At 42.8% G+C, this 25,761-nt stretch overlaps 1 protein-coding gene across 2 annotated transcripts in view; it reads right to left on the bottom strand.

Moving 5' to 3' along the window:
• Positions 1 to 10,948: 10,948 nt before the first annotated feature.
• Positions 10,949 to 25,761, bottom strand: part of LOC132402474 (3-hydroxyanthranilate 3,4-dioxygenase-like) — a 35,169-nt gene continuing 20,356 nt past the window's right edge. Inside the window, exons 9-10 of one of the 2 annotated variants that reach the window (XM_059985328.1) lie at positions 24,974 to 25,056; positions 10,949 to 12,023 (exon numbers count right to left, since the gene is read on the bottom strand). In XM_059985328.1, the coding sequence (XP_059841311.1) occupies positions 12,020 to 12,023; positions 24,974 to 25,056 (87 nt within the window). In that variant the 3' untranslated portion in view covers positions 10,949 to 12,019. The remainder of the gene's footprint in view (positions 12,024 to 24,973; positions 25,057 to 25,761) is intronic. The other variant, XM_059985327.1, reaches the window with a different exon arrangement.

The following is a 25,761-nucleotide window of genomic DNA, read 5'->3' as shown; positions in this document are numbered from 1 at the left end:
AGGGTATAAGGGCATGAGTTCCAAGGTATGTCCCATCTCATGAATAACTAAAATAAATTTGACACTTCCCCTTGTTTATGTGACGGATCTTCACAGAGATGTGACTGAAATTGCTTCACGTCGATTTTATGTTGACATTGTCTGAAAGGGCAATTATTGGATAAGACAGGAAGTCAAAATTACTTTGTTAATTTAATCATCAATTGCAACATGAAGATGTAAAGAAGACTCTGCATTTAGTCTGCCCGAGTCTGGAAATATCCTCAGTTCACAGAGGGCAGTTTGGAAAGTGGAAAATTTTTAAACCATTTTCTCATGTTTAATTACTTTAAAAGGAAGTGAGTGCTTGCAGAATATTTCAGTGCACAGCACTTCCTATCTGTGTAAAGTCTGAAAATATCGTATGTATTCCAAAATGATGCTGCCATTTGGTTATTTTCTGAAATACTTTGCTGTTTCTTATACAATATAGTATAGTATATAGTAGTGATAATAGATGATCAGCCATGATCTCAAAATGGCGGTGCAGGCTCGAAGGGCCGAATGGTTTACTTCTGCACCTATTGTCTATTGTATTGTCAAATACATAGCAGTAACTTTTTTGTAAATTGCAAAGAATTATGTTGGAATATCCTTTTAAAGATTTTCTTTAGTTTCATATTTTAAATTGGGGCATTGAGGGCAGATGTTATTTGAAGTTGCATAAGGTATTGGTGAGGCCGAATTTGAAGTATTGTGCACCTACCTACAGGAAAGATATCACTAAGATTGAAAGAGTGTAGAGAAAAATTATAAAGATATTATGGGTCTTGAAGACCTGAGTATAGGAAAAGGTTGAATATTTATTTCCTGGAGTACAGGAGGATAAAGTGAGATCTCATGGAGATATACAAAATTGTGAGGGGTTTAGATAGGCTGAACACATGCATACTTTTTCCCCTCATAAGAACATAAGAAATAGGAGCAGGAGTAGGCCATCCGGCCCCTCAAGCCTACCCCACCATTCAATAAGATCATGGCTGATCTGTCCATAAACTCAACTCCATCTACCCGCCTTTTCCCCATAACCCTTAATTCCCTTATTATGTGAAAAATCTTTCTAACTCATATTGGATGAAACTAAAACTAGAGATGATAGATTTAGGGTGAAAGGTAAAATATTTAAGGGGGGGCCTGAGGGCAGCTTCTTCAGTCAGAGGGTGTTGCGGGTGTGGAACAAGCTGCCAGTGGGTGTGCTAAAAGTGGGTTCAAATTGTAACAGTTGAGAAAAATTTGGATAGGTACATGGATGAGCGGGATATGGGGTGCTATGGTCCTGGTGCAGGTAAAAAGGACTAGGCAGAAGATCAGGTTTGGACAGACTAAATGGACAAAGGGCTTGCTTCTGTACTGTAGTTCTCCATGTTTCTATTATAATGTCATCTCTCCTACTCCTTTAATATAGGTTGCCACAACAACTGTCAAGGACAATGGATTGGGAGCATGCATCTGCCCAAAGGAAGGAGTGCCTTTCTGCATACAGATACACATCTATCCTGGACCTGGATACTCAGCAGTACAGCTTTGAAGAAATCACAGTCATCAGTGCAGATGTTGTGAGGGTCTCTGAAGACACCAAGAGACTGAAGTGATGCAGAGTATGAACAAAGAGAAACACTGGGAACACAGAAAGCACAAGAGACTCTGCAAAATGCTGGAAATCTGGAGCAACATACACAATGCCAGCAGAACTCAGCAGGTCAGGCAGCATCTATGGAGGGGAATGTGGTAAGGTTCAGGGGTAAGAATAGTCCAAGTGCCAACCTGCAGAATGAGGCTACACTGATGCTCTGCTTCAGATGAGGATCTTCAGTAGGCAACTCACAGGTGAAGGCCGGTGGCATGCATGGTGAGATGTGTGTAAAGTATTAAGTGGTGTGGTGGGTTACAATTCCAATACTGGGTATGGGTTCAGGGGAGTCTGGAGCCAGTAAAATGAAGAACACCTTTACATTAACTATGGCGGACCCAATCACAATGCAGTTCATCTTCCACAGACACTTGTCATTTGAACGTCAAAGTAAACTATTTTAGCACTAGATACCCAAGATAAGCCAACAATGTAAACAATCACAAAATGGTAAAAATGACCATTTGGCCCTTTGAATTGATGCTTGCTCCCTGGAAGAGTAATGCAGCCAGTTCAATTTTCTAGCTTCTTTTCCACTTGGTTCTACCACTATTTCTCCCCATATTGTCAGCCCCAATCTGCAACCACTGATTCTTGTGAAAGCCAAAACTGAATGTTAGAGAATCGCTCTATCAAGCAACACATTTCCTATGTTCCGCTTGCTGTATGTAAAAAAAGATTTTGCCATCTCACCTTAAAGCTACATCGTCTGGTTCATAACCTGCCATCAACAGAAATAGGTTCACTCGATTTAATCCAATTTGGATACTTCATTCTACTCTCAATTTTCACCACATTAAGTAGGAAAACCCCAGCTTCATTAATCTTTCCAGGCATCTTGCCTAAGTGGCTTCACATTGATCCTAAAGAATGCTGACTGGGATTCGCTATAGTTCTCCAGTCATGTCAGAATGCAGAAGCCAAGTTATAACATAGTGGAGATGGCATAGGTGCCAGTGCTAACCCCTGTGGAACTGCACCAAGTGGAAAAGGTTCATCAGAACTGTCTCACTTTTGTACACTTTGCCCCAGCTTATGAAGCCCAGTATATTGTGTTATTTTGCAAAAGTCACTTTTTCAAATTGCCCCATCTTCAAAGCCTTGAACACACATACACCAAGTTCTGCATTCTCTTTAGAGATGTGGCTTCTACATTATACAGTCTCTCCTTGTTCTTCCTACGATTTTGGATGAGTATGTAGATGGGTTGCTTAGTAATTTTGTAGATGACACATAAATTGGCAGAATTGTGAATAGCGAGAAAGGTTGTTAACAGATATGGATCAGTGGGATATCTGGACAGAAAATTGCAGATGGAGTTTAGTCCGGACAAGTGGAGGCATGGCACTTTTGGAAGTCGAATGCAAGAGGAAATTATATGGTAAATGGCAGGATTCTTATGAGCATTGATGTACACATGGATCTTTGGGTGCAAAGCCATAGCTCCCTGAAAATGGTAATGCTAGTGGATGGGATGGTAAAGAAAATATATGGCGTGTTTGTCTTTACTGTTTAGGCTGTTAAATTTTTAAATATATATTCTCATTTGTAATTTCTTATGTATGGCACTATATTCAACATATTTCACAACATATGACTGTGATATTACACTTGATCCTGATTCTGACACTTGGGGAATTCATGTTGCAACTTTGAGTAGGCCACATTTGGAGTATTGTATACAGTTCTAGTTGTAATATTAAAGGTAAGATGACTTTGGAGAAGAAGTTCATCATGATGTTGCCCGGATTATTGAAGTTAATGTAGAAGGAAAGGTTGAAGAAACTTGGACTGTTTTCCCTGGAGCATCAGAGGTTCCAGGGGAGTGACCTGATGAAAGTATGTAAAGTTATGAGAGATCATAGATAGGGTAGATAGTCAAGAGACTTTTTCCCAGGGTGGAAATGTCACATACTGGAGGGCATAGTTTTAAAGTGAGATTGGGAAAGTTTAAGAAAGATTTACGAGGCAAGTTTTTTTCACTCAGGGGTTTATAGGTGCTTAGAATGTTGCATTGTTCTTTTCTAATGTATCATCTTCTGCTTTTCTGTATTTCATGGGCCAATACTTCCAATCAAAATCCTATTGAAGTATGTTTTGTATGTTCCTTGGAGTTCAACTTACTTCCAGATTTTGTTAATCTACATAGTTTGAAACAATCCCTGTACAAAAATCTTTGGTTTAATATAACCATCCTGACCATCTAATACCCATCACCATCTACCCCATTTAACAGCCCTTGGCCCATAGCCTTGTAGATTCAAGTGCTTGACTCGATATTTCTCAAACACGGTGAGTACCCAGTCTGTGCATTCCAGATTTGGAGGACATCTTGTTTGTTCATTACTTCCCCTGTAAACCTCATCCTCCCGAATTTAGACTTGTGTCCTTTACTTTTCTTACCATATACCCTGCCTGTGCCCTTCATTATTTTGCCAGTCACCCTCTTCAACTCTAAGATGAATAAGCTCAGCCTATCCAGTTAGTCCTTATAAATAGGAACATTGACCAGGGTACAGGAGCAGAATTAGGCCATTTAGTCCATCAAGTCCGAGGGGGGAAAGCAAAAGAGAGTAGACAGGTAGTGCAGAGCACCCCGTAGCCATTCCCCTGAATAATAAGTTTACCATCCTGGATATTGTTGGTGAGGATGACCGACCAGGTGTGAGCCACAGTGGCAGGGCCTCTGGCACTGAGTCTGACCCTGTGGTGCAGAAGGATGGGACGGAGAAGAGGAGAGCTGTTGTCATTGGAGACTCTATAGTCAGGGGAGCAGACAGGAGATTTTGTGGATGTGAGAAGGAAACCCGCATGGTTTGTTGCCTCCCGGGTGCCAGGGTCTGGGATGTCTCTGACCGGGTGCATGACATCCTGGTACGAGAGGGAAAGCAACCAGAAGTCATGATACATGTTGGGACCAACGACATAGGCAGGAAGAGGGATGAGGTCCTGAAGTGTGAGTTTCAGGAACTAGGCAGAAGGCTGAAGAACAGGACCTCAAAGGTGGTGTTCTCAGGATTGCTGCCAGTGCTACGTTATAGTGATGGTAAAAATTGGAGGAGATGGCAGTTGAATGTGTGGCTGAGGAGTTGGTGCAGGGGGTAGGGTTTTAGATTTTTAGACCATTGGGATCCCTTCTGGGAAGGTGGGACCTGTACAGATTGGATGGGTTGCACCTGAACTCAAGGGGGAGCAATATCCTTGCTGGTAGGTTTGCTAGCATGGTTCGGGAGGGTTTAAACTAATTTGCAAGGGGGATGGGACCCAGAGCGATAGAGCAGTGAAAGAAGTAAAGCCAGATCTAACATATAGAGAGGCTTTGAGGAAAGAGAAGCAGAATAAAGGGTATAAAGGTAGTAAGGTAGAAGGGCTAAAGTGTGTGTACTTCAATGCAAGAAGCATCAGGAACAAAGGTGATGAACTGAGAGCTTGGATACATACATGGAATTATGATGTAGTGGCCATTACGGAGACTTGGCTGGCACCAGGGCAGGAATGGATTATCAATATTCCTGGATTTCAGTGCTTTATAAAGGTATAGCGAGGGGGGGAAAAGGGGAGTAGGGGTGGCATTACTGGTCAGGGATACTATTACAGCCGCAGAAAGGGTGGGTAATGTAGCAGGATCCTCTTTTGAGTCAGTATGGGTGGAAGTCAGGGACAGGAAGGGAGCAGTTACTCTACTGGGGGTATTCTGTAGGCCCCCTGGTAGCAGCAGAGATACCGAGGAGCAGATTGGGAGGCAGATTTTGGAAAGGTGCAAAAATAACAGGGTTGTTATCATGGGTGACTTTAACTTCCCTAATATTGATTGACACTTGATTAGTTCCAAGGGTTTAGATGGGGCAGAATTTGTTAAGTGTGTCCAGGATGGATTCTTGTCACAGTACGTTGACAGACCGACTGGGGGGAATGCCATACTAGATCTAGTATTAGGTAATAAACCGGGTAGGGTCACAGATCTGTCAGTGGGTGAGCATCTGGGGGACAGTGATCACCGCTCCCTGACATTTAGCGTTATCATGGAAAAAGATAGAATCAGAGAGGACAGGAGAATTTTTAATTGGGGAAGGGCAAATTATGAGGCTATAAGGCTAGAACTTGCAGGTGTGAACTGGGATGATGTTTTTTCAGGGAAATTACATGTGGACATGTGGTCGATGTTTAAGGATCTCTTGCAGGATGTTAGGGATAAATTTGTCCCGGTGAGGAAGATAAAGATGGTAGGGTGAAGGAACCATGGGTGACAAGTGAAGTGGAAAATTTTGTCAGGTGGAAGAAGGCAGCATACATGAGGTTTAGGAAGCAAGGATCAGATGGGTCTATTGAGGAATATAGGGTAGCAAGAAAGGGGCTTAAGAAGGGGCTGAGCAGAGCAAGAAGGGGGCATGAGAAGGCCTTGGCCTTCAATTGTTCTTCAATAATTGTTCTTCAATTATGTGAAGAACAAAAGGATGACAGGAGTGAAGGTAGGACCTATTAGAGATAGAAGTGGGAAGATGTGCCTGGAGGCTGTGGAAGTGAGCGAGGTCCTCAATGAATACTTCTCTTTGGTATTCACCACTGAGAGGGAACTTGATGACGGTGAGGACAATATGAGTGAGGTTGATGTTCTGGAGCATGTTGATGTTAAGGGAGAGGAGGTGTTGCGAGTTGTTAAAATACATTAGGATGGATAAGTCCCCGGGGCCTGACGGAATATTCCCCAGGCTGCTCCATGAGTCAAGGGAAGAGATTTCTGAGCCTTTGGCTAGGATCTTTATGTCCTCATTGTCCAAGGGACTGGTACCAGAGGATTGGAGGGAGGCGAATGTTGTCCCCTTGTTCAAAAAAGGTAGTAGGGATAGTCCAGGTAATTATAGACCAGTGAGCCTTACGTCTGTGGTGGGAAAGCTGTTGGAAAAGATTCTTAGAGATAGGATCTATGGGCATTTAGAGAATCATGGTCTCTCAGGGACAGTCAGCATTGCTTTGAGAAGGGCAGATCATGCCTAACAAGCCTGATAGAATTCTTTGAGGAGGTTACTAGGCATATAGATGAGGGTAGTGCAGTGGATGTGATCTACATGGATTTTAGTAAGGCATTTGACAAGGTTCCACATGGTAGGCTTATTCAGAAAGTCAGAAGGCATGGGATCCAGGGAAGTTTGGCCAGGTGGATTCAGAATTGGCTTGCCTGCAGAAGGCAGAGGGTCATGGTGGAGGGAGTACATTCAGATTGGAGGGTTGTGACTAGTGGTGTCCCACAAGGATCTGTTCTGGGACCTCTACTTTTTGTGATTTTTCTTAATGACCTGGATGTGGGAGTAGAAGGGTGGGTTGGCAAGTTTGCAGACAACACAAAGGTTGGTGGTGTTGTAGATAGTGTAGAGGATTGTCGAAGATTGCAGAGAGACATTGATAGGATGCAGAAGTGGGCTAAGAAGTGGCAGATAGAGTTCAACCCAGAGAAGTGTGAGGTGGTAAACTTTGGAAGGATAAACTCCAAGGCAGAGTACAAAGTAAATGGCAGGATACTTGGGAGTGTGGAGGAGCAGAGGGATCTGGGGGTACATGTCCACAGATCCCTGAAAGTTGCCTCACAGGTAGATAGGGTAGTTAAGAAAGCTTATGGGGTATTAGCTTTCATAAGTTGAGGGATAGACTTTAAGATGTGCAATGTAATGATGCAGCTCTATAAAACTCTAGTTGGGCCACACTTGAGAGTACTGTGTCCAGTTCTGGTCGCCTCACTATAGGAAAGATGTGGAAGCATTGGAAAGGGTACAGAGGAGATTTACCAGGATGCTGCCTGCTTTAGAGAGTATGGATTATGATCTGAGATTAAGGGAGATAGGGCTTTACTCTTTGGAGAGAAGGAGGATGAGAGGAGACATGATAGAGGTGTACAAGATATTAAGAGGAATAGACAGAGTGGACAGCCAGCGCCTCTTCCCCAGGGTACCAATGTTCAGTACAAGAGGACATGCCTTTAAGGTAAGGGGTGGGAAGTTCAAGGGGGATATTAGAGGAAGGTTTTTTACTCAGAGAGTGGTTGGTGCGTGGAATGCACTGCCTGAATCAGTGGTGGAGGCAGATACACTAGTGAAGTTTAAGAGACTGTTAGACAGGTATATGGAGGAATTTAAGGTGGGGAGGTTATATGGGAGGCAGGGTTTGAAGGTCGGCACAAGGTTGTGGGCCAAAGGGCCTGTAATATGCTGTACTATTCAATGTTCTAAGTTTGCTTCACCATTTCAACATGGCTGATCCAATGTTTCTCTCAGCCCGTCTCCTGCTTTCTCCCCATATCCCTTCATGGTCTGATCAACCAAGAATCTAGCAACCTCGGCCTTAAATATACATACAGTCTTGGTCTGCACAACTGCCTGTGGCAAGGAATTCCACAGATTCACCACTCTTTGGCTAATCAAATTCCTCCTCATCTCTGTTCTAAAAGGACGCCCCTCAATTCTGAGGCAGTGTCCTCTGGTCTCTATTTCATCTGCCATTTCTTTGCCTATTTTCCTAATCTGTCTAAGTCCTTCTGTAGCATCTCTACTTCCTCAGAAATATCTGCCCCTCCACCTATCTTCATATTGTCTGAAAACTTTGCAACAAAGCCATCAATTCCATCATCGAAATCATTGGCAAATATTGTAAAAAGAACCGGTCCCAGTACAGACCCCTGTGGAACACCACTAGTCTCCAGAAGCCAATCACAAAAGGCTCCCTTTATTCCCATTCTTTGCCTCCTGCCAATCAGCAACTGCTTTATCCATGCGAGAATCTTTCCTGTAATACCATAGGCTCGTAGCTTGTAAAATAGCCTTGTGTGGCACCTTGTCAAGGGCCTTCTGAAAATCCAATTACACAACATCAACCTTTTGTCAACCTGCTTGTTACGTCTCTAAAGAATTCCAACAGATTTGTCAGGCAAGCTTTTCCCTTGAGGAAACCCTGTTGACCACAAGCTATTTTATCCTGTGTCTCAACATACCCTGAGCCCTTATCCTTTCACGTAAGCACAGGTGCAATGAAAAACTTACTTGCAGCAGCATTGTAGGCAGTAAGCAACAGATATACAACACTCACAAGAAACACATGAACTACACAAAATCTCATCTGCACACTTTACAACACAATTATGACTGGAACTGCACTTGATACTTCAATTATGAGCTATCCAATGTGAATAAAGGTGCATGGTAATCTCGCTGTAAGGTGAATGGGGTGTCCAGGGAGTGGTAGCACCTCTGGTGAAGGGCCTTGCTTTGTCCAGTCCAGGGTAGCTTACTCACTTTTGGTCCCCACCGGCATTCAGTTCTCACCTGTGTCTCCAAGTAGCTGTTTGCATGCGACAGCAGCCACACCCTAGAACGGTAGCCCAAACTAGATGAGGGTAACCAGTGGATCTCACACCCTGATGAGTTAGGGATGTGTCTGTGCTGTTGGGACTGATTCGTTTTACATTATATGTCAATGATCTGGATGATAGAATTGATGGGTTTGTTGCAAAGTTTCCAGACAATATGAAGATAGGTGGAGGGGCAGCTAGTTTTGAGGATGTAGAGAGGCTACAGTAGGGCATAGACAGATTAGGAGAATGGGCAAAGACATGGCAGATGGAGTATAGTCTCAGGAAGTGCATGAACATGCATTTCGGTGGAAGAAATGAAAGGATTGACTATTTTCTAAATGGAGAGAAAATACAAAAAAACTAATGTGCAAAGGGACTTTGGAGTCTTTGTGCAGGATTCCCTAAAGGTTAATTTGCAAGTTGATTCTGTGGTGAGGAAGGCGAATGCGATGTTGGTATTCATTTCAAGAGGATTAGAACATAAAAGCAAGGATATAATGTCCAGACTTTATAAAGCACTGGTGTGGCCTCACTTGGGGTATTCTGAGCAGTTCTGGGCACCTTATCTTAAGAAAGGATGTGCTGAATCTGGAGAGGGTTAAAAAGAGGAGCACAAAAATTAATCTAAGATTGGTAGGTTAATCAGAATCGAGGACTGAATGGCTTGTCATATGAATATTTGATGGCTTTGGGACTGTGTTCGCTAGAATGAGTGGTGACCTCATTGAAACCTATCAAATAGTGAAAGGCTTTGAGAGAGTGGATGTGGAGAGGATGTTTCCCATGGTGGGAGTGTCTCAGACCGGAGGACACAGCCTGAGAATAGAGAACACATATAGGGAGGAACGTCTTCTGTCAGAGGCTGTGAAATTTTTTGCCGCAGGCAGCGCCGAAGTCTGTATGCATATAAAAGACATAGTGCAATGGTAGATAGATTCTTGATTGGTCAGGGTATGAAGAGATACAGGGGGAGGGGGTAAGGCAGGAGAAGGACTGCGAGCAAAATTGGATCAGACTCGATGGGCCAGGTGGCCTAATTCTGCTCCACTTATCATGTGAGCTAATGGCCTGATTGCATGCGAGGTCAGCTCCTGTGGACCGGGCGGCTGAAACCTACACTGAGATCCAACGATGCTACAACACTTCCTGGAGAACGAAGGGCATGACAAAGCACAGAAGAATTTATGGTCATCCACTGTAATCAAGGAAACCCTCAGTCATTATGACTACTCGTACCTTTGGACCCAGGCTTCCAAGGTGCAGAGAGTGAAACTGCCCCAGTGCAACAGCTTTCCCACTTTAAAAACTCTCCCACGGTGGTTCGATATGACAGACAACCACCAATCTCCCTGCCGTAGCCCAGCCAATGGAAACAAGCATCCCTTACAGCTTTACCACCTCACCTGTGTGGCCACCTCTGGCATGCTCAGTATTCCCCATGGCCCTGCCATATATTGTGTACGTCCCACTCTATCAAATCCTCAGTGAAGTGCACCACCTCACACCTTATCAGTTTCATCTGCCTTTGGTCTGCAAAATTTTACTTTTTGATATCTTCCTGTAACCTCCCACTACCCTCTCTGAACAGCATTAATTTTTGTATAATCTTAAGATTACTGATTCTATCTTCCATATTCATATTTAAGCAGAGGCCAAGATTACAGAGAGTGGTAAACCCAAAAAGATAATTATTAATTAGCAACCTTCAACCATTAAAGCCAGCACTGTATAGGTGACCCAGGTTGAATTCCTGCTGCTGCCTGTAAGGAGTATCTTTGTTCCGCATAGGTTTCCTCCCACAGTCCAAAGATGTACTGGTTGGTAGGTTAATTGGTCATTGTAAATTGTCCTGTGATTTGGCTGGGATGAATTCAGGGGGTTGCTGGGCAGGGCAGCTCGAAGGGCCTATTATTTATAAACAAATAGATATTATTAAAATTTATATTAATGAGGAACTGCAAGGGTCCCAGCACCAATTCCTTTGGTTCACCACAAAAATCCTCCACCACTTCCCAATTTATCTCAGAATTCCAGCATCTTTGTTTTTTTTTTATTTTTCACTCCCATCATTAACCACTGCCTTCTATTAACAAGCCCTTTGTGAAATGAGCTCAAACCTTCTCTCTTATACAAGACCTTACTGAAGTCTATTTAGGACCATATTAACCATATTGCCCACAATAACATGTCTTCTTCCTCTTTGAAAAATTCCATTAAGTTGGTCAGCCAGGATCAGTTCCAACCAAAACTATCTATGCCTTAAGTACTTATTGACCACAGGATCTTTTCCTTGCTAGGAGCTGATGAATGACCATCAAATTGATGTGTTATGTAACTCTTGTTTCTTCCTTTACAGACTTTGCCTTATGTTTTGAGAATTACATTAGCATTTCCTGTATTGTTTCAGATTTTCCACAGCTGTGGTGTTGTTTTATTTTTCAGACTTTGAGATTTTTACTTGCAAAGATTGCATATGATGCAATTAACAATGACAAATTACATACTACAGTATTACGACAACAAAGCAATGACTCGCAATTAAGATGTTTGATTGCAAATTGATTTTGATCTAATTTGTTTAAAATATTTTTGTAATTCTGTTCATAACATGATTGATAGAATAATGTAATTGTTTCCCTTCCTTTTCATGATTTTAAAACCTTGGTATTAATGAATCTATCTATCCAAAATTTGTATTTGCAATCTTAAATAGTAATTCTCAATTATTCAAGTAAACTAGATAAAGATTATTCTGTGATGTGAGGCGTCTTATTTAGTATAGGGTCTCTTCCTTGCTGGGTCCTGAATGACATGAAGGGCAACAGTTCCTTCAGCCCTTTTCCAAGTGTACCTGGAATATAAACAAAATGTTAGCAGGCTTAAACTGAATACGCACGTGTTCTCTTTCCCCAGCAGCATTATGGGCGTGGAGCAGGAATAGAATCTTGAAAACCTCCTAATCCCTCTGAGTTAATGGTCTTCAGCCAAGGTGATGGCAGGCTGGTAACAATTTACCTACAGTTAGCAAGAGGGAAGAAAAATAATCAAGTGGGTTTTCTGCATCTAATTTTTGCACATAGACGCACAGCTGGAAAGAAATTATTTTTGCTTAAATTCTTTCATGGGGTGCAGGTAGTGCCAGCAATATAAGGATTTGCTACCTGTCCATAATTGTTAATCTAGCATTGTTCTCCATAATTCATAATACATGTTCATAGGTCATAATCTGCTGCAAAAAAAACAGATTAAAATGCAAAACCTATTTGGAACAGGGTTGCATCAAAACTTTTTTTCCCATTGTTAGCTGGGGTGGGGATGGTAGACCTCTGCAGTCTGGACTTATACTTGAGCAAGTTCCTTTGCTGACAACAGCCTCATTCACGAGAGGTGGAATTACTGCTGGTGCGTAGATGATTTGCTTCCATGAACAAAACTGCTTCACAGCTGTCACACATCAGGACTAAAAAAATCCTAGTGAGCTCTTGTTTCACATGCCCATCAACCTCTGAGTGGGAAAACTTGCCTCTCGGGTCACCTTTAAATATTTCCCCCTCTCACTCTAAATCGATGCCCTCTAGTTTTAGATTGTTCTACCAAATGCCATCTTGAGGCTATGTTCTAAGAGTAGGGTGAGAGAAGTCCACTTTGATCCTGGGGCTGCTGTAGAATAGCAAAACAAAAGGGTACATTGGTCTCTGAAAGTGGCAATCTGGCTAAACTGGGTAGCGAAGAAGGTATGTGTCACGCTTAGCTTGATTTGTTAGGGTAGTGAGTCTGTAGCAGATCAGGGAGTGAGATGGTGACACTTCCTTGTGGACTTTACGTGCCAGTTTTTAAAGCAAGTGGGACCATTGGAAATTAATTGGCTTAATGGGAGATTGGTTGGGTTAATAGTAACTTATCAGGGGCCAACAGTCCCCTATTGTAGTCTAGTGCAGTTTTTATGTTGTTTTACATAGGCTAGTGTAGCCTTGTGCTGTCTCACATAGTCTAGTGTAGTTTTGTGTTGTTTCATGGAGCACCAGGGTCCTGGAGGAACGTTGTTTCGTTTTTACTGTGTACTGTACCAGCAGTTTACAGTTGAAATGACAATAAACTTGACTTGACTTGAAAAAGCAGCAAGGTTTAAGCAGAGTTACCACTGTGTGAGCGGACAATGCTACAGTGGTCAGGCTTTGGTTCAACAGGTTGAGAAGTTAAAGGCATAAAAATTGTAGTTCAGGCAGTAGAATGCTCCTCCTGTGAGACGAGTGATTTCAGGCTAACTAATAGGCTCCCTGATGACTGCATTTGTGGGACGTGTCCCAACTTATGCTCTTGACTGACAATGCGCAAGAAACTGGAGCTGGAGCAGGATACACTCAGGACCATCCAGGAGGCTTGTGGCTGAGCCAACTAGGGGAAAAGGCATTTCTGTATTGGGTGTAGTGTAATGAACCAGATTTGATTAGGGAGCTTCAAGTAAAGGAATCCTTTGAAGATAGTGATCATAGTATGGTAAAATTCACACTGTCGCTTGATAGGAAGAAGCTAAGATTTAAATCGAAGCAAGAGGTGGAGAGGGAAGAGGTAGAAGAGGCTCGGAGAGAAGGTGATTTTTTTTTAATGATCGGGGCAAAGAGGCTAGACTGCACAGGCACGTGACATAGCGTGCCAAAGGTTTAAAAGAAAGACCGCCATGTACAGCGGCCATCGTCAGAGTGGACTGAGGCAGACTGGGATGGCTTTGGCGAGAACAGACAGAGGCGAGGCTTGAACAGGGCATGACTGCGCAAGCACGTGGAAGTCGGCCTCTGAGATCAGCGGGGGAATTTAAAAAGCAAGCAGACGCTGAGTATGATTTTCACTCCAGGTGACGTAAGGCTGGGTAAACTCCTTTAATTAATCTGATTAGATTAGGAGTAGGTAATAGAGGCAGCAGTTAGGGCAGTTGAGAGCTCCGTTTGCAGAATGAGGGAAGTCAGGGTGAGCACTGTTGTCCCTGATGACTACACCTGCAAAAGGTGCATCCAGCTGCAGCTCCTGACAAACCATGTTAGGGAACTGGAGCTGGATGAACTTCGGATCATTTGGGAGGCAGAGGCAGAAATAGACAGGAGTTTCAGGGAGATGGTCACCCCTAGGAGTCAGGAGACAGGTGACTGTCAGGAGAGGGAAGGGGACTAGGCAGGAAGAGCAGAGCACCCCTGTGGCCGTTCCCATCAACAATAAGTATACCGTTTTGGATACTGTTGGTGGGGACGACCTACCAGGGACAAGTTGCAGTGGCTGCGTCTCTGGTACCGAGACTGGACCCTCAGTTCAGAAGGGAAGGAGGGAAAAGAGGAGAGCAGTAGTGATAGGGGATTCGATAGTTAAGGGGACAGATAGGATGTTCTGTGGAAGAGATCAAGAATCCCGGATGGTCTGTTGCCTCCCTGGCACCAGGGTCCGCGATATCTCGGATCGAGTTTTCAGTATTCTCAAGAGGGAGGGTGAGCAGTTGGATGTCGTGGTCCATGTAGGGACCAATGGCGTGGGTAGAACGAGTGAGGAGGTCCTGAAAGGTGAGTTTAGGGAACTAGGTGCCAAGTTAAAGGACAAGACATCCAGGATAGCAATCTCAGGATTGCTACCAGTGCCACGTGTAGGTGGGTTTAGAAATAGTAAGATAGTGCAGATCAACACGTAGCTGAAGACATGGTGCAGGAGGGAGGGCTTCAGATTTATAGATAATTGGGCAGTTTTCCAGGGAAGGTGGGACCTGTTCCGGCAGGACGATTTACATCTAAACTGGAGGGGGACAAATATTCTTGCAGGTAGGTTTGCTAGAGAGGCTCCAGTGGATTTAAACTAGGTACGAGGGGAGGGGAATCAGAGTGTAGGAACAGATGTATGGGAGAAGGAAGAAAAACAAGACAGTAAAGTTCTTTGTAGCGTTAGAGATAAACAGAGAGGAAGAGGTGGAGAATTTCTTAAATGCATTTATTTTAATGCTAGGAGCATTGTAAGAAAGGTGGATGAGCTTAGAGCATGGATTGATACCTGGAAATACGATGTTGTAGCTATTAGTAAAACATGGTTGCAGGAGGGGTGCGATTGGCAACTAAATATTCCTGGATTTTGTTCCTTCAGGTGTGATAGAATCAGAGGGACAAGAGGGGGAGGTGTTGTGTTGCTTGTCAGAGAAAATATTACAACGGTGCTCTGGCAGGATAGATTAGAGGGCTCGTCTAGGGAGACTACTTGGGTGGAATTGAGGAGTGGGAAAGGCACAGTAACACTTATAGGGGTGTGTTATAGATCACCTAATAGGGAGCAAGAATTGGAGGAGCAAATTTGCAAGGAGATAGCAGATATTTGTAGTAAGCACAGGGTTGTGATCGTGGCAGATTTTAATTTTCCACTTATAGACTGGAAAGCCCATACTGTAAAAGGAATGGATGGTTTGGAGTTTGTAAGATGTGTGCAGGATAGTTTTTTGCAGCAATACATAGAGGTACCAACTAGAGAAGGGGCAGTGTTGGATTTTCTGTTAGGGAATGAAATAGGTCCAGTGACAGAGGTATGTGTTGGGGAGCACTTTGGGTCCAGTGATCACAATGCCATTAGTTTCAATATAATTATGGAGAAGGATAGGACTGGAACCAGGGTTAAGATTTTTGATTGGAGAAAGGTTAACTTTGAGGAGATGCAAAAGGATTTAGAAGGAGTGTATTGGGACAATTTGTTTTATGGGAAGGATGTAAAAGAGAAAATGGAGGTCATTTAAAGGTGAAATTTTGAGGGTACAGAATCTTTATGTTCCTGTTAGGTTGAAAGGAAAGGTTAAAAGTTTGAGAGAGCCATGGTTTTCAAGGGATATTGGAAACTTGGTTAGGAAAAAGAGAGATATCTACAATAAATATAGGCAGCATGGAGTAAATGAGGTGCTCAAATAATGTAAGAAGAATCTTAAGAAAGGAATTAGAAAAGCTAAAAGAAGATACGAGGTTGCTTTGGCAAGTAAGGTGAAAATAAATCCGAGGGGTTTCTACAGATATATTAATAGCAAAAGGATAGTGAGGGATAAAATTGATCCCTTAGAGAATCAGAGTGGACAGCTATGTGTGGAGCCGAAAGAGATGGGGGAGATTTTGGACAATTTCTTTTCTTCGGTATTCACTAAGGAGAAGGATATTGAATTGTGTAAGGTAAGGGAAACAAGTAGGGAAGTTATGGAAACTATGACAATTAAAGAGGAAGTACTGGCGCTTTTAAGGAATATAAAAGTGCATAAATCTCTGGGTCCTGACAGGATATTCTCTAGGACCTTGAGGGAAGTTTGTGTAGAAATAACAGGGGCTCTGACAGAAATATTTCAAATGTCATTAGAAATGGGAATGGTGCCGGAGGATTGGCGTATTTCTCATGTGGTTCCATTGTTTAAAAAGGGTTCTAAGAGTAAACCTAGCAATTATAGGCTTGTCATTTTGATGTCAGTGGTGGGTAAGTTAATGGAAAGTATTCTTAGAGATGGTATATATAATTATCTGAATAGACAGGGTCTGATTAGGAACAGTCAGCATGGATTTGTGCGTGGAAGGTCATGTTCGACAAATCTTATTGAATTTTTTGAAGAGGTTACAAGGAAAGTTGATGAGGGTAAAGCAGTGGATGTTGTCTATGTGGACTTCAGTAAGGCCTTTGACAAGGTTCCACACGGAAAGTTAGTTAGGAAGGTTCAATCATTAGGCATTAATATTGAAGTAGTAAAATGGATTCAACAGTGGCTGGATGGGAGCTGCCAGAGAGTAGTGGTGGATAACTGTTTGTCAGGTTGGAGGCCAGTGACTAGTTGTGTGCCTCACGGATCTGTATTGGGTCCAATGTTGTCTGTCATATACATTAATGATCTGGATGTTGGGGTGGTAAATTGGATTAGCAAGTATGTAGATGATACAAAGGTAGGTAGTGTTGTGGATAATGAAGTAGGTTTTCAAAGCTTGCAGAGAGATTTAGGCCAGTTAGAAGAGTGGGCTGAACAATGGCAGATGGAGTTTAATGCTGATAAGTGTGAGGTGCTACATTTTGGTAGGAATAACCCAAATAGGACATACATGGTAAATGGTAGGGCATTAAAGAATACAGTAGAACAGAGTGATCTAGGAATAATGGTGCTTAGTTCCCTGAAGGTGGAATCTCATGTGGATAGGGTGGTGAAGAAAGCTTTTGGTATGCTGGCCTTTATAAATCAGAGCATTGAGTATAGGAGTTGGGATGTAACGTTAAAATTGTACAAGGCATTGGTAAGGCCGAATTTGGAGTATTGTGTACTGTTCTGTTCACCGAATTATAGGAAAGATGTCAACAAAATAGAAAGAGTACAGAGAAGAAGTTATTAGAATGTTACCTGGGTTTCCGCACCTAAGTTACAAAGAAAGGTTGAACAAGTTAGGTCTTTATTCATTGGAGCATAGAAGGTTGATAGAGGTATTTAAAATTATGATGGGGATAGATAGAGTTGATGTTGATAGGCTTTTTTCATTGAAAGTAGGGGAGATTCAAACAAGAGGACATGAGTTGAGAGTTGGGGGCAAAAGTTTAAGGGTAACAGGAGGGGGAACTTCTTTACTCAGAGAGTGGTAACTGTGTGGAACGAGCTTCCAGTAGAAGTGGTAGAGGCAGGTTCGGTATTGTCATTTAAAGTAAAATTGGATAGGTATATGGACAGGAAAGGAATGGAGGGTTATGGGCTGAGTATGGGCTAGTGGGACTAGGTGAGAGTAAGCTTTCAGCATGGACTAGAAGGGCTGAGATGGCCTGTTTCCGTGCTGTAATTGTTATATGGTTATATGGTTAAAATGAAATGTATCAGTGTCACAGCGAAGTATATGGATTTAGAGGGATCAGAGAGGAGCAGCCAAAGTTGATTGGAAGGGGACACTAGCATAGATGATGGCAGAACAGCTATAACTGCAATGTCTGGGGGTTATTTGGAAGACACAGAATAGATACATTCCACTTGGGATACTTGGAGGCATGTGATAAAAAAAAAGCCAAATACGGTTTCCTCAAGGAAAATCTTGTTTGACAATTCTGTTGGAACTCTTGGAGGAAATAACAGGCAGAATAGACGAGAGTCAGAGGGTGCTGTTCACTTGGATTTTCAGAAGGCCAAGGACAAGGTGCCGCACATGGGAATGCTTAACAAAAATCAGAACTGCAAAGGGACTTGAGATCCCTTGCCCAGAATTCTCTACAGCTCTGGTCAGCGGTAAAGAAAGCAAATACAGTGATAGCATTGACTTTGACAGAACTAGAATGTATGAGCAAAGACGTGATGCTGAGGCTTTGCAAGGCATTGATCAGACTACTGTTCGGAGTACTGTGCGTAATTTTGGGCCGCTTATCTAGGAAAAGGTGTGCTGGCATTGGAAAGTGTTGAGGAAAAAGTGAGAGAGAATGAGTCCAAGAACGAAACACCTGAGGAGCACTTGATGACTCTGAGCCTGTACTCATTGGAGTTTAAAAGAGTGAGGTGGGATTTCAGGAAACCTATTGAAAGGCCAGCCATCATATAGTGGATATGGAGAGGATGTTTCCTATACTGGGTGAGTCTAGGACTACAGAGTACAGCCTCAGAGCAGAGGGACATTCTTTTAGAACAGAGATGAGGAGGAATTTCTTTAGCCAGAAGGTGGGGTATCTGTGGAATTCATTGCCATAGATGGCTGCTTGGACCAAGTCACTTGGGTATAATTAAATCAGGCATTCATAGATTCTTGATTAGTCAGGGCATCAACGGTTATTGAGAGGAGACTGGAGAATGGGATTAAGAAGGATAATAAATCTGCCATGATGGAACAAACTCGAAGGACCAAGTGGCCTAGTTCTGCTCCTATGTATTATAGTCTAAATGTGCAGGAAGTTGCAGAGATGTGCAAGAGTTTTTGAGAGAAGATAAATTGAGTTAACAGTAATATCAGGACAAAGAGGGTAATGGGCTTCTGAAAAGCACATTTCCAGCCCAGCAGGGAAGGCAGCAAAATGGGTCTTGGTTCTAGAAAAAGAATTTTTCTATTTTTGTGGAATGTAGAACAGAACAGCCTAGGCCCTTCATCTATCAATGTCATGGTGACTAAACTGCAGAATTAAACAGCACATCTATCTTCACATGGTTGATACGTTGTACCTATTCATTTGTCTGCCTAAATGCTGCCTAAACACTTCTATCATCGCCACTTCTATCAGGTCATCTGGCAGCTATCGACCATACTTTGTGTAGAATAAAACCTTAAATCTCCTTTAAACTCCCCCCCCCCCATCTTAAAGCTCTTCACTCTATTATTTGATATTTTCACCTTGGGAAAAAGTCTGCATTTACCTCAAATTTGTCCATTTTTATACAGTTCCATAAGGTCATCCTTCAACCTCTAAAGCTCTGGAGAATTTCTTCCAACCTCTCCGTACAGGTCATACATTCCAATCCAGGCAAAATCCTCCCCAAATCTCCACACGTCTGACTAGAATTGCACAGATTACTCCGAAGGTGGCCACCCACCACTAAACTGCATACAGCGCCATGATAACCTCTCAAACTTTATACCCAGTGCCCCGACCTATGAAGGGCAAGTATGCGATACGCCCTCTTTGCCAGTCTATTTACAGGTGTTGCCTACTCCAGGATGCACCACAAGAGCCTCCAACACATCAGTGATCTTGTGAATTTGCACGATGTTCTAAATGAATGTAGGAGTAAAGTTAAGTGGGGGATCACGAGGGCAAGAGAAGAGCAGATTGATTTGGCAGGTATCAGAGAGAATCCTGAGATCCTATAAATATATTACAAGCAAAAGACTAACTGGAGGGGGAATAGGTCCCCTTAAGGATCAACATGGTTTTTGATGTATGAGGCAAAAAAAAATTAATATTTACCATCAGAGTTTAGTTAGAGAAGATCTTGGAAGCTAGGGAATTCAGGCGAGAGAATAAGGGTGCAATTTAACATCACATTGGAAAAAAGCTGCTGGATGTCTTGAAGTGCATAAAGGTGACTAAATCTCTGAGGCCCTAGCAGAGATATTTGTATCTATGATGATATATTGTGCCGTTATTTGAACAGGGCTTCAAAGGCAACCCGGGGAACTACAGTGCAGTGAAATTTACTGAAGGGATTCTGAGGGGCAGAAACTACCTACATTTGGAAAGGAAAGACCTCATTAGAGATAGTCAGCATGGCATTTATGGCATTAGAAATCATATCCTGAATCTGACTTTTAATTTTAGGTGGTGACCAACATAATTGTTGAGTGCAGTGTAGTATATTTATACAGAATCTGACAAGGCCCCTAACAATGTCCCACATAGGATCTAGGGTGAGCTCGTTAACAGCATACAAATTTGGTTTGGTGGTAGGAGTCGAGGGTGGCAGTGAATGGCAGTGCCTAGCATGTCATAGACGAGAGATCAATGGCCCAAGTTGTGCATAGCTCCCTGAATGCAGCAACAGAAGTAAAAAGGGTTTTTAATTTTTTGGCATGCATGCCTCTTACAGTCAGGGCACTGAGTACAAGAGTTGGTACATTATGTTATAACTTCTTTACCTGTGTACAGGTGAGTATATTGACTGGTTGCATCATGGCCTGGAATGGAAACACTGATGTCTTTGAATGGAAAAACCTACAAAAGGCAGTGAACTTGGCCCAGTACCTCACGAGTAAAAATCACAAGAATGTTGCCAGGCTTAGAGGGCTTGAGCTAATAGGGACAACTTGGGACAAAAGAGGCACAACTGCGCAGGCGCGTGTCCTCAGACCGTAGAAGGTTTAAATAGGGAAGCAATCTTCAATGGTTTTTTCAATTCACAGCAAGCAGGCAGCAGAGTAAGTTGCCGTTTATGGGGAGAAAATTCAGATAGATTTTTTTTTAACTACTTGGGACAAAAGAGGCACGACTGCACAGGCGCATGACCTCAGGGCGCGGAAGGCTTAATAAGAACACCGCCATATCCAGCGGGCAGCAGAATGAGAGGGTACAGAGTGATAGGGCTAGGGCTCAACGGGCTTAGGCGGAAACAGGAAGAGGCTTCCTGTGACCGTTGAGTCTTATAGTAAAGGGATATGTTACAGGTTTATTTATTCTGTAATAACAGTAGCATTAGAGGTATGCATCTGGGATTAGTGTTGTGTTTGGAGTGCCAGATGTGGGGACCCTGGGAGACTCCCAGCCACCGTAAGGATTACATCTGCACCAGGTGCATTGAGATGAGGCTCCTTAAGGACCGTGTTCGGGATCTGGAGCTGCAACTTGATGACCTTCAGCTAATTAGGGAAAGTGAGGAGGTGATTGATAATACCTATAGAGAGATAGTGGACAGCACCTCTGTGACAGTCCCCCTCAAAAATCCCTATATCGTTTTAGATACTGTTGGAGAGGTTGACCTGACAGAGGAAGACCACAACAAACGGGACTCTGGCACTCTGCCCAGTGCCGTGATCCAGAGAGCAGGAGAAATGCCGTCGTTATAGGGGATTCCATCGTGAGGGGAACAGACAAGAGATTCTGTGAGCCGGACAAGGATACCCGGATGGTGTGTCGCCTCCCCGGTGCCAAGGTACGGGATGTCTCAGATCAGGTCCAGAGTATGCTGAGGAGAGAGGGCGAGCAGCCAGAAGTCTTGGTACACGTTGGTACCAATGACATAGACAGAAAAAGAGAGGAGGTCCTGAAGGAAGATTACTGGGAGCTAGGAAGGAAATTGAAAAGCCGGACTTCCCGAGTAATAATCTCAGGATTACTGCCTGAGGCACGCAATAATGAAGGTAAGAATAGCAGAATTAAGCAGATGAATGTGTGGCTAACTACCTGATGCAGGAGGCAGGGCTTCACATTCTTGGATCATTGGAATCTATTTTGGGGGAGGTATGACTTATACAAAAACGATGGGTTACACCTGAACTCAAAGGGTACTAATATCCTGGTCACTAATATGAGGCAATTAGGGAGCTAGAGATAGTGGAACCCCTTGGAAGTAGTGATCATATTATGATTGAGTTCAGTTTCAAATTTGAAAAGGAGAAGCTGGTATCAGGTGTATCGATATTTCAGTAGAACAAAGGAAATTACAGTGGTATGAGAGAGGAACTGGCCCAAGTTGATTGGAAAAGCAAGCTAGATGGAGGGACGGTAGAGCAGAATTGGATGAAATCCCTATAAGAAATAAGGAAAGTGCAGGAAAAATATATTCCAAGAAAAAAGAAAATCATGAATGGAAAAATGGCACAAATGTGGCTAATGAGAGAGGTTAAGGCTAACATAAAAGCAAAAGAGATGGCATATAAGGAAGCAAAAATTAGTGGGAAAACTGAGGACTGAATGACTTTTAAAAACTTATAGAAGGAAACTAAGAAGGTCATTTGGAAAGAGAAGATGAATTATGAAAGGAAGTTGACAATTAACATAAAAAAGGATATTAAGAGTTTTTAAAAATATATGAAGAGTTAAAGAGTGACACAGGTAGATATAGGACCAATTCAAAATGATGCTGGAGAAATTATAATGGGTAACAAAGAGATGGCAGAGGAACTAAATGAGTATTTTGCATCAGTCTTCACAGTGGAAGACAATAGCAACATACCAGAGGTCTCAGGAAATAGAATTAGTTAGTCAAGATTTCTAGAGAGAAAGTGTTTGGGAAGCTCAATGGACGAAGGATAGATAAGTCTCCCGGACCAGATGAGGTGCACCCATGGGTTCTGAAGGAGGTGGCTTTGGAGATTATTATTAGTCTGACATCGGTAGTTGGAAAGTTATTGGAGTCGATCCTCAAGGACGAGGTTATGAAATACCTCGAGGTGCATGACAAAATAGGCCCAAGCCAGCATGGTTTCATGAAGGGAAGATCCTGCTTCACCAACCTATTGGAATTTTTTGAGGTAATCTCAAATAAGGTTGACAACGGAGAGGCTGTGGATGTTGTGTATTTGGATTTTCAAAAGGCCTTCAATAAGGTGCCGCATAAGAGGCTATTTAGTAAGATGAGAGCCCATGGAATTACAGGAAAGATATTGGAATGGGTGGAGCATTGGCTGATAGGCAGAAAGCAAAGGGTGGGAATACAGGGATCCTATTCTGGTTGGTTGCCGGCTACTAGTGGTGTTCCGCAGGGGTAGGTGGTGTGGCCGCTTCTTTTTACACTGTATATCAATGATTTTGATTATGGATTAAATGGTTTTGTGGTCAAGTTTGCTAATGATACCAAGATAGGTGGCGGAGCAGGAAGTGTGGAAGAAACGGAAAGGTTACAGAGACAATTGGTCAGTTTAGGAGAGTGGGCAAAGAAATGGCAGATGAGATACAATGTTAAGAAATGTACAGTTGTACATTTTGGAAGAAGAAATAATCAGGCAGATTATTATTTAGATGGAGAGAAAATTCAAAAATTGGAACTGCAAAGGGACTTGGGGGTCCTAGTGCAGGATACCCTAAAGGTTAACCACCAGGTTGGATCGGCAGTAAGGAAAGCGAATGCTATTTTGGCATTCATTTTAAGAGGAATAGTATATAAGAGTAAGGAGGTGTTGATGAGGCTCTATGGGGCACTGGTGATACCTCATTTGGAATACTGTGTGCAGTTTTGGGCCCCCCATCTTAGAAGGGATGTACTGATGTTGGAGAGAATTCAGAGAAGATTTGCGAGGATGATTCCTGGAATGCAGGGACAAACATGTGAGGAGTGTTTGTCAGCTCTTGGACTGTATTCATTAGAGTATAGCAGAATGGGAGGGGATTTAACAGAAACATTTCAAATGTTGAAAGGGTTGGACAGAGTAGATGTGGAAAGGCTGTTTCGCTTAGTGGGCGAGTCCAGGACAAGAGGCCACAGTCTTAGAATTAGAGGTTTTAAAACAGAGAGGAGGAGAAATTTTTTTAGCCAGATGGTCATGGATTTATGGAACTCGTTGCCACATACAGCTGTGGAGGCCCAATCATTGAGGGTGTTTAAGGAGGAGATTGATAGGAATCTAATTAGTCAGGGTATCAAGCAAGATGGGAAAAAAGCCAGAAATTGGAATTAGATGGGAGAACAGCTTAGCTCATGGAGGAGTGGCGGAGCAAACTCGATGGGCCAAATAGCCTACTTCTGCTCCTTTGTCTTGTGAATAGGAGAGGCTGAATAGACTGGGACTATTTCCTTAGGAACAATGAAGGCTAAGAAATCATGAGGGTAACACATATAGTGAGTATTCAGAGTCATTATCCCCCACAGTATATTAGAGGGCATTGATTTAAAGTGAGAGAATATTTAAAAAGACCTGAAGAGCAACTTTCTCCACACAGATGTTGGCCATTGTATGGAAAGAAGTGATGGAGGCATTTAGAAGACTAGTTAGATGAGTAAATGACAGAGGGATATGGGCCAAATGCAGGCAAGGAGGACTAGCTCATGTAGGCATCTTGGTTGGCTTGAGTGAGATGGGCTGAACAGCCTGTTTCTGGACTATTTAATTCTATTGCTTCATACTTGTCAGGACCAGCTCCTTCTGCCATTTCCTGAGCCCTATTCCCAGCATATCTATATCCTCTCGGTTACAGAGATCTCTATCAAAACCATAATCTCCCCTCTTGCTTCCTTCAATAATCTGGGATCGCTTCCATTAGTCCCTGGGGACTTCTCAACCCCACTGTTCTTCAAGAGACCCAAAGTGTCGCTTCTTGATATCAAAATTCCTCAGTATATCAGCATACCATTCCCTCACAATCCCTCGTGTCCTTTTCCTTTGTGAACATTGATGAATATGTGGGGTCGGGGTTGGGGACTGGCTACGCGGGAAAAAGGAAAATGCATTGACGATGTAACCATGATTAAGCACTACATTGCTAGGCCATCCTTGTACGCTTATGGAGAAAGAATGGTGATGGGCAAGATAGCCGGATAGTTTTTACACAGAGTCAGTTGGAACTCACAGGGCACAGGGTCTCCTTTCACACTGTAATACACTTACTTCATCTTTACTGGCACAGGAAGGCTGTCTCCTGCTGTTAGCTTGGTAGTTTTGCCATCCATTACCACCACGGATGTACCCTCCTGAAAGAGAATGAAAGAGAAAAGAATAAAACAGAGGCCAGGATTATCGACAGTAGTAATCGCAACAAGGTGCTGATTAACTCCAGCCAGTGTTTATAAATGCAACAGATTTTTTACTCATAAATAAACCTTAATAAATAAATTTTATCCTGAAAACAAGTAATTTGGAATTAATTGAAATCATGTCGCTTGACAAATAAACTCTTCTCAAGCTTCCACCCGGGCATAGGTATCAATTTTAGCTGACGTTTTGATGACAAACTCTGCCATCATCAGGGACGATGCATGGGCATGAACTGGAATTCAGCTGTAAACTAGGTGGGACTACACAACCTGGTTGGATGAAGACTAACCAGTCAGGAGGGCCAGATGATGGGAGTATAAATCACCTCTGCTGAGGTCAAAGATTGTCATCGGAATAATAGTTAAAATTGATACCTGTACCCTGAAGGAAGCCCAAGAGTTTATCTGTCATATACACAGGGAAAGTACTAGATCTTTTATCATGATATCTTGCTTTAGCAAATTCTACTAGAATTGCCCAATCTCTTTAGAAATTCTTGAGACTGTAGAACAGCGAGGGAGAGCCCCCATGTGGTCACATAAAGAATTACAGCCCAGTTATATTGGCAGGCTTTAACCAAAGAAATCCCATCCATCATTGGACGTCATAGCTGCTGAGTCCAGTGATGGGCCCCAGTCTTG

Source organism: Hypanus sabinus, chromosome 12 (genome assembly GCF_030144855.1).
Source record: "Hypanus sabinus isolate sHypSab1 chromosome 12, sHypSab1.hap1, whole genome shotgun sequence".
NCBI lineage: Eukaryota > Metazoa > Chordata > Chondrichthyes > Myliobatiformes > Dasyatidae > Hypanus > Hypanus sabinus.
Note: the sequence above shows the minus strand (reverse complement) of the source record. Positions and strands in the feature narration are given on the sequence as shown.